This window comes from Mastigoproctus giganteus, chromosome 4 (genome assembly GCF_048544385.1).
Source record: "Mastigoproctus giganteus isolate SK-2022 chromosome 4, ASM4854438v1, whole genome shotgun sequence".
Taxonomy (NCBI): domain Eukaryota; kingdom Metazoa; phylum Arthropoda; class Arachnida; order Uropygi; family Thelyphonidae; genus Mastigoproctus; species Mastigoproctus giganteus.
This window is the reverse complement of record NC_143578.1, coordinates 117,512,857-117,526,900: the sequence shown is the minus strand read 5'-3', so window position 1 is coordinate 117,526,900 and position 14,044 is coordinate 117,512,857. Positions and strand designations below refer to the sequence as shown.

Below are 14,044 nucleotides of genomic sequence, written 5' to 3'. Positions count from 1 at the left end.
ATTCCCATAATGAATTACTTTTGGTGCAGTAAAAGGTTAATGGTGTTTGATTTTACTCCAAGGATCTTTCCAGAATAAAACACCTGGCCAGTCGAAAATGGCCATGGTCATTTGCAGTCAAGGACAAAATAAACAGTGGTGTTCGAAACTTATAATACAGCTTCCAATAGATTTATTTCCTTAAAATTTTGTTAGTAGATGCAATATACATTGACCACAATTGTCGCGATTTTTTTGAGTTATGTTTCTTATGTCAAGAAACAGTTGTGCATTTTTTTTCCTACTTGCAGATGGTCTACAGTGTGGCTGCCTTTCAAGCCTCATTCAGTGCTCCATGTAACATGATTTGCTTCAGTAAGTGGCAGAGCACACATGTGGGAAAGTCAAGCAACTGCAGTAATATGTTCAATTAGCAAGGGCAATGCCTGCTTTTTTCCCTTGGGACTAATTAGAAAAGACTTAAATATGCATGCTGATTGTTCACTTTTGCTGATTGCATGATAACTAATAGAGATTTCTGAAATTGAAGTGGGGAAATCAAAGAAAACACTTCTCTTACAGATATTCAGCTTTATAGCCAGAATAGAAATTTGACTTCATTTAATTTCACTGTGGTAAAATTGACACCAGTGGACTAGCTCTGTTTAAGGGGGGGGGGGGTTTGACTCGACCTTACTTGCAGCGATTTTATGAGAGGTGTGGTTATTGGCTTGTAGCATAAGTGTTTTTCATGGAGTAAGGGACCTAAGAACCAGAGTATGTCTCCCCATATTTTGTAGTAATGCTGTAATAGGTGAAGTAAAGCTGGAATGGAAATTGTATGAAAAGCTGCATGGATATTGAGTAAATGATAATCATCTCAGCGTTTTGTTAAAGTGCTTGAAGGATGGATAATGCAGTTGCTGCTAAGTTTGTGATGGTTGATTTTCCAGGGATTGCATAATGAATACTGGCTGGCTTTTGTGGGAAAATCTGATTTGTTATGGTTAGTAGTAAGGCAGCCTTTTCCAAAATCTTTAAGAGACTTAATGCACAGAGAAATAAGCCTGAATCGGTTGACTTTGGAGATAGGGCAGACCTTGTATCTGTGCCATGGAGAGGGGAAAGAGTTGTTGCTTGAATGAGTTATATAGCTTGAATGAATTGTTGCTTGGTTAACCGGATAATTGTAAATGATTTGTGATGGCATTATGAGGGCAGTAGTTTGATTAGAGAACCTGGATATGTGTTCAAGCCATAGACTAAGGCTGATATTGCTGTTCTTGGTTTTGTAGAGTGGTTTATCCCTTTTGAGAGTGGATTCTGTGTGATGTTGAATTGAAGCTACCTTACAATGATTAAAGATGGCTCTAGAGTGGGAGAATGCAACTCTGTCCACAATATCATCATGGGATTTCCACTTGCTGTGAAAAGACTGCTTGATTTTGAACAACGTTGTCACCTCAGCTCACGAGTCCGCCATGCCTCAAGTGAGAGAGATGACTATTAGCATTTTAGTGGCTGCATAGTCAGAAACAGTCTTATTCCATCAAGTGAGGTCAACAGCAAAGGTCTAGATCACAGTCAACAAGCAAGTGCCAAGAAATCGAGGAGGCAGCCTCCTGGCAGCACTGTGGGTTGAAGTATTTCATAGTTATTAGATTTCTTATGTCCAGGTTGATTGGGATGTGATAGTTGGAATCCATGGAAACAAAGAGAAAGGTGGAAGAGAGAGGTCAGATTACAGGGAATCATAGTGATTTTCGTTATAGAGGCAATGTACTGAGGAGAAGGTTAGGTCAAGGAATCCTATCATTTGATATTTCACTAAATAGTATGAATCAGAGCTGTAATACTCAATATGTTCTACGTTGATAATAATATTAGTCAAATAATGAGAGGAGTTTACCTCAATATAGTACGTAGAACACTTCCGTATGATATTAGTTATTACCGATAGTGGTACTATACAAGACATTCTACATTTGTTTAATAATATTCATTCTAGACTCAAATTTACATTGGAAAGGGAGGATATGGATACAGAGTCATTAAACTTTCTAAATTTCACGCTTACCCGGGACTCGAATAAAATACAATTTAGCATCTATCGAAAACCTACAAACACCGGTATGCTTCTACATTATAATAGCTATCACCCGTTCACCTACAAAAGATCGATTATCTTTAATCAATTTCTAAATGCCTATAAATATTCAACAACGGAATCTGCTTTGGACTCAGAAATACAAATATTAACTAGCAGATTCTTAAACAGGGGTTATTCCATTACCACAATAAACCGAATTAGGGTACAAGCTAAGGATAGGATACAAAATACTACACCAATCAACAATAGTAATAACAAAAAATACTTTATTTCTGTCCCTTATATATAGAACAGTGGCACAAACAGCTTAACAGATTCTTTAAAGATACCGAATTTAAAATTGTAGCTAGGCCAATACGGAAGTTACACACTATACCGAACAATCGCTCGGTTCTTTCCACGTTCGCAACACAAATTAATGACCTGGTATACATTTCTTGCGGTGATTGCGACTCGTCTTACCAAGGTTCGACGCGATTTTCTCTTAATATTCGTGTAAATCAACATGAAGCCTCAGTTCGTGCTTCTTGTTCAGCAGCATCAGAATTAGCCTTTCATGCCATTAACGAAAAACATACTTTTTTATTTAATGAGGCCAAAATACTTAATGTTCAACGTAATTATATGCGACTATTAATTGCAGAAACCATTGAAATTAAATTACACGAGAATTCTGTTAATGTTCGGCAGCCATATTTGATCTCCGATGCGTGGACCTTTGCGCGCATGCGCGAAGACAAATAATCACTATTTAAGTTTCAGGTTTAACCCGATTCGGTAATTTTCATTCCTGTTATCACGACATACGGTCGAAAAGCGTTGTCAGCTTCAGGAAGGAAAATCGTTTTGAATATTTTCGTTAGATTCTTTTAATTGCGTTAATTTGATTTTTAATTGTTTTAAATTGATTTGAATTGTGTTAGATTCATTATTTAATTATTTATATTTTACTCTAACGTACCTGTAAGTTGTCGGTTTTTTTTTTTTTTTTTTCGGTTTTTCCGTTTTAATTTCTGGAGGGTATCATACGGAAGTGTTCTACGTACTATATTGAGGTAAACTCCTTATTATTTTACTGATATTTCACTAAGTAAAAAGCAAATTATTATAATTAATATTATTTAATGCCTGTTCAGTGTTGTAGGAATTCTGGCAGTGATCTATACTAAATAGTATTTGTAATTACATTTCAAATGGTATTTATTAGGTATAATTCACTAGCAGAATAATTCACAATATGAATTGTTGCTTCTGGAAGAATAATGTACAATATGAGGCACTGATCATTTTGGAGTGGTTTCTGAGTATGAGGATGGCTTTACCATACTTTATTGATTTGCTCAGTCATATTGAGTGTGTGTGGACTGAGATGGAATAAGCTGTTTGTCACATGGATCTGCTATTGTTTTATCTGAAGTAATTGTGGAAAGGCATTCTTGTGGAATGCTTTAGGCATCTTGTGGAGTCTATTTCCAATGGTTTTGAAGCTGTTTTGGTGTACTTAATAGGTTTGTGTACATAATAAACTTGACTCTACATATGTAAGTGTATATGTGATGCGTATTGTGCTTGGATAAAGTTCAGTAAATACTCAAAATAGAAAATTTATATCAAAGATGATCAACCTTTGATATGAAATTTTAACCTATAAAAATTTTAACCTTTAAACCTATAAACATTGGTAAACAAATCATTATGAAACACCTTTGATATAAATTTTATTTTTTATGTTTATTATGTTAACAGAAATATAACAATTCATTCTCAAGAGTGACAGATTTTTGGAGAATTTGAAATATCTCAGCTGCATCATGAGCATCTCATTGCTATAAATTGAGTTAGTCAGATATGTGCAGATATATCCATTGCATATAGTCAGATATATGCCTATGCAAAAAAAAAAGTTTCAAATTTATAAATTGCTGAATTTATAATACAGAAGTTTATAAATTTGAAGTTAAATCGATGTACTTACCTGTATGGAATTGTTACCTGAAAGTGTGTATAGATTTATTGTAGCTTTTCTTATTTATGTTATATATGCATTAAAATAAGCATATTTCACATCATGTGACTTCTATTCTCGAAGCTCATTACTTAAGGGGAATAACATTTGGCTTGATCATTTGTTTTAAAATTAAACTCTGAAACAAGCAAATGAAAGGAATATATATTAAAAAAACAGAAGGGGGAATGTAAGGAGAGGTCTAATGGAAGAACATTTTATTGGAGTTATCATACAGCTAGAAAGTGAAATTTTATATAAATGAGGTATATTTATTAGCTTAGTAGTGTGCAGAAATAATATTTATTAATTGATGAATATCATTTCTGCACTGCTATCGGTATGTGTGTGTAAGAGAAGATAAATGTAGCATGACTGATTTTAATTTCCTTTTCATTACGATCTGTATGAGCAACACATATCTGTTTACTATTTTTCAGAAGTAAACAGAAATATTTCTATTCTAATAACAGCTTAGATATTCAAGGCTACCTTAAATGATTATTAATATAGAGAACAGCTTTATCAGTTTCATATAATAGTTGTGTTATCAAATCCATAATCAGATCTAAATGTTTACAAAAAATTTTCTATTGATAACATGGGTAACTCAAGGACCTAGTTACTTATTTGCACTTTTATTTCTATTTTTCTTAGATCCCAATATTCTTATTTCCAGAACTTTCATTTTATTGTTATTCATATTACAGAGCATTGAAGAAAGAATTGAAATCAGAATTTCTTAACGTTCCCTACTACTCATGGCATTTTTTGAACTTTCTCTCTCTTGAAGAACTTTTCATGTGTTGTACTTATATCTTTGTTTGGATGATCTGTAAAGGCTTTCTCAAAAAAATAACAGCAGATAAAAATTCACTTTCTGACTTATTGATGAATACTTGCGAAGTGAAATAAAAAATTTTGTTACTAGTGGGAAGCTGGATATTTTTGATATAATCGGAGAAAAGCACTGCTGATGTCCCCTTAATATGTTTAAAAATTTCCTTTGTAATGTTATGTATTCACAGAGGTTGGCCTGCATTGCCAGTTTCAAGCAATATTCTGTACAGGAACTCCATGACTTAAGTAATACTCGACTTATGGAAATTTGACTTTATGAAAGTTTTTGCCGGCTGCTGCAAACTTAAAAAAAAAAAATTGTGGAAACATATTTTACATCCTGTAGGATTAAATGGAGGTATTGTGAAAATACTGTAATGTGAATCCAATAACACTTTTTTTTTTTTTTTTTTTTTTTTGCAACTCATTCCAAGTCCTTGGAAGTTAAAAATTTCGCTGTATTACTAAGCTGTTTATCTCTCTAAAAGGTCATGTTTATAATGGAAATTGCTCCACACTTTCATCGTTATAATGTGTTCCGCTATAAGAATCAATTTTGAATGCCTCTGATATTTTTCTAAAGCATGTTTCTGGAGGTCACTAACAAAAAGCAATAAAAACAATTTGCACTTTCTGGTTTGTTGGGCTTTTCTGTTAGTGCATCTGATTATAAATGAGTAGTAAACTCGATCGTATTGCATTTGCGATAATACCGATAACTGCAATTGTGTGGGTTTTTACGCTATTATGGTGAAATGTGTTCCCCTTCACTTGAAATCTTCAATCATATAAAAAAAATTTTCAGAAACTTCTCTTCATTACTATGTATGCATGTATTACAATGATGAAGGGAAAGCAACCAACGAAAAGTGCAAGTGCTGGCAGGGCTAGGAAACGAAACAAAATTGATTTAGAAATGAAAATGATTAAGAAGTACGAAGCAGGACAAAGTTTATCATCTATTGCAAGGGAATTAGGTCTCACTGCTTCAACGGTGAATACTATTTTAAAGGACAGTGCACATATAAAAGAACATGTCAAAGGATCAATGCACTTAAGATCAACAGTGATCACAAAACAGCGTTCAGGTTCAGGTGCTATATCGAAGCTGGAACAGCTGTTAATAATATGGATGGAAAATCAGATTCAGAAGCAAGTGCCTCTGAGTCTAATGACCATTCAAGCAAAAGCAACAAGTATTTATAAAGATATTATGGATAAGTACAATGAACCCCAACCCAAGTTCATGCCAAGCAATGGGTGGTTTAATAGGTTCAAGCATCGTGCTGGTTTCCACAATATGCGGTGAAGTCGCCAGTGCTGATTCTGCAAATGCAGAGAAATTTTGTGATGTGTTGGAAAAAATCATTGATGAAGGCGTCTATTCAACGCAGTAGATTTTTAACGTTGGCGAGACTGCTCTGTATTGGAAAAAAATGCGGGATTGAACATACATTGCCAAAGAGGAAAATACAATGCCAGGTTTTAAGGCTTCTAAAGATAGCACCACGCTTTTGCTTGGGGCTAATGCAGTGGGAGATTACAGATTAAAATCACTGCTTGTGTACCATTCTGGAAATCCTCGTGCATTTAAGGCCATTAATAAAGCCACCCTACCCGTGCATTTCCGATCGAAGCAGAGAGCATGGATAACAATATCTCTCTCTGAGGATTAGTTTAAATGCTGCTTCATTCCCAAGGTTGAAAAATATTGTAAAGACAATGCTGTTCCTTTCAAGATTTTGCTTCTATTAGATAATGCTCTTGGACATCCTACACATCTAGATGATTTCAATTCGAATGTGAGAGTCATATTTCTACTGCCAATCTATGGATCAGTGTGTTATTTCAAATTTAAAAGCATATTATTTACGCACAACATTTGCTCAGGCATTGTCTGCAGTAGACGGTGAGAAAAATACTTTTGGAAATCTTACATTTTTTACCTCACCATCTTAAACATTAATAAGGCCTAGGAAGAAATTACTAAAAGTTGTTTAAATGGTGCATGGAAGAAAATATGTCCACGGCACATAAAAGGCTTGAAGGGTTTTAAAAAGACGAATCCTATGAAGAGGTTACAGATAAGATTGTTTTCTGAGCAGTGAAGACGGTCTGCAAGAGTAGCTCATGATGTCTTGTCAATGATATACAGGAATTTTTCTAGCAGGGATAAGAAGGTGATTATCACCTTGTATAAGGGAATGATCAGACCACACCTTGAGTACTGTATACAGGTCTGGAGGCCTCGTTTTAAGAAGGATGTAGAGCTGTTGGAATGAGTACAGAGAGGGGCAACAAGATTAGTGAATGGAACAAAGGGTTGCTCTTATGAAGAAAGGCTTAAGTTTTGCAAATTACAGTGTCTGGAGACTAGGCACCTGCGAGGTGATCTGATTGAGGTGTATAAAGCCTTGATTGGTTTGAGCATGCTCAGTGCTGATGGGATTCTTCCTCTTGCTCAAAATAATCCCCTGAGAGAGCATAAATTCAAATTGAGGAAAGACGGTTGTAGGATAGATGTGTGGAAGTTTGCCTTTAGCCAGCGGGTGGTTGATTGCTGGAACAAACTTCTGTCATTGTAGAAGTTGATAGCTTAAATAGATTCAAGGCAGAACTTGACAAACATTTGGAGTGAGTGGATGGGTGAAATACGGGTTTTTTTTTTTTTTTTTTGGCTGATGCTATATAAGCTTGCTTTCTTGCATCATGTGCCTTTTCTAATGCTAAGGTTGCAGAGCTACTTCAGTTGGAGGTTGTTGCCAAGAGTTACTCTAACTCTTGGCATCAAAGAAGTGGAGGAGTTAGAGGAAGAAAAGGAATTATCTAACAAACAACTTATTGACTTGCAGACATCGATAGTGAAAGAAGAAAATGCCGATGAAGATCAAGATGAACCAAACGAGGAGTCAAGACGCTTCATCACCAGAGAGATGGCAATGTCATTTTGTGAAATTGCATTGGCAATGGCGATGTTTGAGAAGGTGGATCCTGACAGGGAACGATTCTTAAAAGTTAACAGAGGAGTGAATGATATGCTTGCTTGCTACAAAGAAATCTATGATGAAAAGAAAAAAGCCATTCAGTCATCCATTAATATGTTCTTTCGTAAGGTTGAGCAGCTGATAAGTATGCTGAAAAGTTACTGTCATTATGCCTGTCTCCTCTTTTCTTATAATTTTGAAATGTTTTTAAATTGCATGCTTTTGTAATTTTTCCTGCGCATGAGATAAAAAAATGAATAAATACAATAAATAATTCTATTGACATGTTCGTTGAACATTTCTTTTTTGATTCAATCAATTCAATGAGCACAGTTGCGAGTGTTGCACAAGCATGGGGGAAAATCCAACTTACGTAACGTTACGTGGAATGCAACCCTTGTATAAGTCGAGGAGTTCCTGTATTTTATGCTATATCATGTAATGTTTTTCTAATATAAGGATGTTTCCACTTTTATTCTGAGAACTTATATTTTTGTATGCTTCAGGAAAGATTGCCACCCCCAACTCCCACCACAGTTCAGCCTGTTGAACTTACACTCTGTCCCCAATAAGAACTTTATTTTCATATAGATGGGCATATTACAATTGATGGTCAATATAACTAAATTTTGGTGGGGCGGGAGAGAGGGAGAGTTACTCATTCAATTAAAGCAAATAGTCTACTCGATATTTTCAATTAAAGCAAATAGTTTATTTTCTAACAGGTTGAGAGAACTTCGTCTTCTCCAGCTATTTCTCCTCGAACATCAGAAACAGATGATGTGGTTTCACTTTTTCCACGAAAATCTCGAGTATTAGTGAGGCAAGCTTCAGAGGATGTAAAACTTCGCCGTGAAAGTTGTACAACATTTCCTGGGGGTCATATGTCTGCCACTTCAACAACACAAGGTAATATAAATTAAAAATGGTGTTAAGGATTTTATATAAGCATATTGTTAAAATAAATTCCATAAATTAAAATACAAATTAATGAAACTCTGCATCATTATTATATTTCAGAAACATAAGTTTGCCAGTTTGTGAAATATAAAAAAATTTATTATGAGCTTTAAGGCTTGTAAATGGTTTTAATATGCTACTCGGATGTTTTTCCTACTGTGTATCCACTTGTCAGCACCTTAATTCACAAGCAGGTGTGTGCCTGCCCCAAAATTATACATACTAACTCAGAAACAGCAATGTAAATTTTAGTATTTCCTTTAATGTGGTTTTTGTCCTTTGATCTGCATCACTGATTTTTGATTTGGAGTTATATAACTATAGAAAATTCATAGGTTCTTGGATATGGGTATGTTCTCTATCTGCCTGTGTAATTGTCAAGCTTAAAAAAAAAAAATTTTTTTTTTTTTTTTAGAAGTTATATTAAAGAGAATACTCTTATGAAGTGAGAATTTTTTTTCCCCCATTTGATATACGTTTGAAGCCATCTGCATTGCAGCTAGTCCTAATGTTACTAGAATTGTGAATTAAAATGCCAAAAAATAAGTAAGTGTAAGGTTACTGTATAAGCTGGAATCACAGGGAAAATTCCTAGCCAGATCATAAGGAGCCTGAAGTGTAGGAGGCAAAGGGTTGTGATTAATGGCTACTCTTCAGATTACTTCTGACAAAGGTTATGCCAGTCCTTGGCAAGATATGGACCAAAAAAACATAACAGTCATAAAACAAATGTTCTGAACACCATCCTAATAGCTGCTAGGTTGATCTGTAAAATGCTAGTCACTTAACATCAGATTTTTTAGTTGCCATGGTGATTTGGCAACCAAATTGTATCTAAATTGTGTAAACATCTAGTCAGTGGCAGTCCTGTGGTTGTAGACATCTTGTTAATGCAAATAGCCAACGAAAGATGAAAAGAATCATGCAGACTATTTGGACCACAATTGGTGAAATGACAGCATGATACAATTTTTACGTGCAAAGGGAATATTGGAATACAGTGTGTGTCAAACCATGGATGGATGGATGGAGTGTAACAGCAGGCAATCTCACTGGGTTCCACACTTCTCAGCAAAATTCAAGCAACTTTGTGTTGGTGGGGCACTGAAATGTTGACGTCAGACAGAGTGGGAAAGGTTGAATGGTCCAAGGATCCTGTTTCCATTTGTTCTGTGCTGATGACATGCTCCAATGTAGCAATAGCTGCATGAATCATGGATCTGGCATTACAGTTGTCAACACTGCAGGTTGGTTGTGATGGTGTGGCACAAGCTTGATCCTCTTGTTACCTTGGTGGATCAGTGTTTAAATGCCACTGCTTACTTGAACATTATTGCCAAAGAGGTTTATCTGTAGTGGTTGCTTCTAGTAGAATAATGCACAATATGAGGCACTGATCATTTCAGAGTGGTTCCTGAGTGTGTGTGGGTGTCTTTACATTGGTTTTTTCAGTCATCACATCTTAACCTAATTAATTGGCAAGTTTATTAGGTTGGTGTACCTAATAAACTTTATCCAGAATATACAGTAATGTATATTCTGGATAAAGGTGAGTAAATATATTGGGTAACTGTGAGTTAACTGATAGCTACAGTAGTAGTGAATGCTTCTAAGAAACAGAAAATGGGTAAACAAAAAATTTTCCTATTCTTGATAGTGTATTTTAGGCAAATTTCACTATATTTGTTTTCATTGTTTTGTTATTAATGTGTTATGCTTCCTTATGTATTCTGGTTACATCAGAAAGATGCACTAACTTATTATTGAATTTATTAATTTATAGAGCACCCATAACATACTTGTTTGTAACTTTCTCTTGAGATTATTGTGGCAACCTTAATCCTCATTAAAGAGGTGGGATTTGTATTGGTACTAAGGAAGATTTCAGTAATTTGGGAAGATAAATGGATCTTTCATACTCAGAAGAAGCTAGGTGGAGTGGTTATTTAATAATATTTTTGTTTTCAGAAATAATATGCTTAACATGACTGCAGAATATATGTTAAGTTTGTTTTTAATGTTCCCAAGGAAATAAACTCAGGTTTTGTTCTTACATTTACTATTTTTATTTCATTAAATAATCTGACTTTATTTGTTCATCAACAAATCAACAAACAATGGCTATTCTTGTAAGGTTGATTGACTTTAAACAAGCTTTTTACAATTGTTTCCTTTAAGAGATAACTACAATTCAAACCATTGTTACACTGCAATACTTTAAATGAGTCGTTACCTTGTGATTATTGTAATGTAAGAATGGGTTAAATCAATGGTTTGGCTCCTCCGTAGCCAGGTGGGCAGGAGCAGCAGTGCATAGCACATGCTTCTTGATTAGACCGGGGTTTGAGCCCGTGACCACCAAATACGGAGGATGCGGAAAGGTTAGGGAATGACCACCGCATATCCCCGGAGCAATATGGCCTTAGTTGCTATTGTTCCTAAAAACCAAATAACAACAACAAATCAGTGGTTCCTAAACTTTTTCGAGTCACTGTTTCCCCCCCCCCCACACACTTTATAAATGTATCCTCAATATACCCCACCACCAGTCCTAGCTTATAAAAATATTTTTCAGAGGGCCAAACTGCATGACCCAATGAGGAAGATAATAAAAAAATATAATTCAAAACAGTAATGATTAATTGCACATTTGTTTCAAATCCAATAAAAGTTTTATTTAATTCAGCATATTGAAATTACTGTACTAGTGATTCTAGCTTTTCAAAATCTGGCAATCATTTAACAAAAGTCAAAACTACATTTTGTAACAAGTTCATTTTTCTGTAAATTTTTAATGCGAGGGATGGGCTTGATGACATAATACCAGCTTCTCAATGTTCAGTTTAAAGTCTCTTAGAAGAAGTCTTAAATCACCACGTTCAGTAATCATCTAGAGTCGATTTCTTGGCTTGGAGATAAGTTGGATGACCACGCTAATACTACGTTCTACTAAATATGAAGTTGGGAATGCAATAAGTAGCTATTATGTAGTATTAGTAGCTGTCCATAGTGCAGGACAGTGATCAGAAATTTTCTTCTGTAACGAAAACTCTTGATAAGATTCCTTCTAAACTTTGGTTTCAGCTCAATATCATTTTGTAACTCAATTAGTTCTTCCTCTAATATCCCAACTTCCTCACTATCTAAAAATGTATTCATCACCCAATCTGGAATTTCTATCAAAAGAAGATCCTTAAATCATTCAGACATATCTTTATGCAGCTTATCCAAATGGTTATAAAAGACTTTCAGATCATCATTCTGTATCCTACTAATCTTTTCTAGCACAGACAGAGAAGGAAATTGATATAGCTCGCATTGGCCTATATTGCACTTGAATAAAGTTAAATTTGAAATAAAAGTGGATACTACAGATTTGTCTTTAAGGTTGATATCATTTCCTTGCAACTGTAAATTAATTTCATTGAACTTTGCAAATAGTTTGGGCAAATATGCACTGTCATGCCTGATATCTTTAAGTTTATCACTGAAAAAAGCATATTTCTCTTCAAAAAACTCCACAACAGAGTCAAAAAGTTTAATAAAGTATCTTAAGCAGTTGCCCTTTGATAGCCAATGAACTTCAGTATGAAGCAACAAACGTCGAAAATCTTCATCGTTCTCAACACAAAGCTCTCGGAATAGGCTACCTAATGACTTGTGGAGGTTTTTTGCAACCAGATGTTGGCGATGAATGGTAGAGACATTTCGTATAACTTTCTTCAAGTACGCAACACACCCACAGTAGCGACCAGTCATTGATGGAGCTCCATCTGTCACAAGAGCAAGTATGTTAGCAAGTGGAATTTTCTTGTCTTTAAAGAACTGCTCAATAAACAGGAAATATTGACTCACCTTTGGTGTCTGTTTCTTGCAAACAGCTCTTGAACTAAACTTTCATCTTTTATAAATGCACATATGCGAAGCTTCTTCTTTGCATCAAGCATGTCCCTGCCGCCCCACAAGCTTCTTTGTGCCTAGGTAAACCCACAGTCCCAAGGGGTCAGTACTGCCTACTTTGGGAACCACTGGTTTAAATTCCAATTTAAACTTTTTGTTGGCCACCATGCTTAACACTAATGCATTGTGATGTTAGACTGAAGGAAATTTGCACAGGTTCCAATTATCCTTAATGCATCATAGGGAGATGTGGTCGTCCCATCTTACCATATTCCACTTGTACTGGATTTAGTTTTTTTATAATACTGACTACATCGTATGAATCAGAGTTGTACTACTCAATATGTTCTACGTTGATAATAATATTAGTGAAATAATAAGAGGAGTTTACCTCAATATAGTGCGTAGAACACTTCCGTATGATACCCTCCAGAAATTAAAACGGAAAAAACGAAAAAATCAATTTTTTCGTTTTTTCTTATTATTTCCTCCTATTATCTCCTCTTATTATTTCACTAATACTAACTACACAGTTTTGGAAAAATCATCACACTATTTCAGATCGGCCTATTTAACATCTCTTAACAGATTTTTCTCAGATTCTGATCGGCAGAACATGTCTGATTTCAATTCATTCGACTGTTTATGACTGATTATTTTTATGACAAGCTCTGTGATGGGATTTGGTCATTTGTTCCATTAAAATCTAATTCAGAGGGGGAAGGCTTTCCCCATTTGAACACTTATATGCAGTGTTTTTTTGTAAAAAAAAAATAGGCATAGGTGCCAGTACTCATTCTTTTCTATCAGGAAAAGTACTCTAAAAATTTTTTTAGAGTACATATTCCCCTTCTGCCCACCCCTGAATACGCCCCTGGTGAGATTAGCAAAAGGGTGATCATACAAGAAAAGATTTCGATTATGTGGGCTACAGAGCTTGGCAATTAGGCACTTTAGGGAGGGGGACTGCTTGAGGTTTATAAGGCTCTGAGAGTGGTTAATAAAATGAACAAAGGCAGAATTTTCACTGTTATAAAGAATTCCAGAAATCTTTCTTCTTCTTTTTCCTCGCCTTCTTCCCATGTTCGTATGGGGTCGGCACAACTTTTGCTTTATTTCCCCTCCACCTAGTCTCTTGTAGGCATAGGATCTTCGCTCTTCTTCTTTGCATCAAATCCACAATCTCTCTGCTCTTTCCATTTATCGTCCCAATGTTCAGTGTTCCTATTCTAACACTTTTCAACTCCTTCTTTATCTCTAGCTGAA

At 35.1% G+C, this 14,044-nt stretch overlaps 1 protein-coding gene across 5 annotated transcripts in view; it reads left to right on the top strand.

Annotated features, from left to right (window-relative positions):
- Positions 1-14,044, top strand: part of LOC150087015 (microtubule-associated serine/threonine-protein kinase 3-like) — a 912,052-nt gene that overhangs the window by 103,409 nt on the left and 794,599 nt on the right. For all 5 annotated transcript variants that reach the window (XM_090372902.1, XM_090372903.1, XM_090372904.1 and 2 more), the window contains one exon: positions 8,644-8,827. In XM_090372902.1, the coding sequence (XP_090229028.1) occupies positions 8,644-8,827 (184 nt within the window). The remainder of the gene's footprint in view (positions 1-8,643; positions 8,828-14,044) is intronic.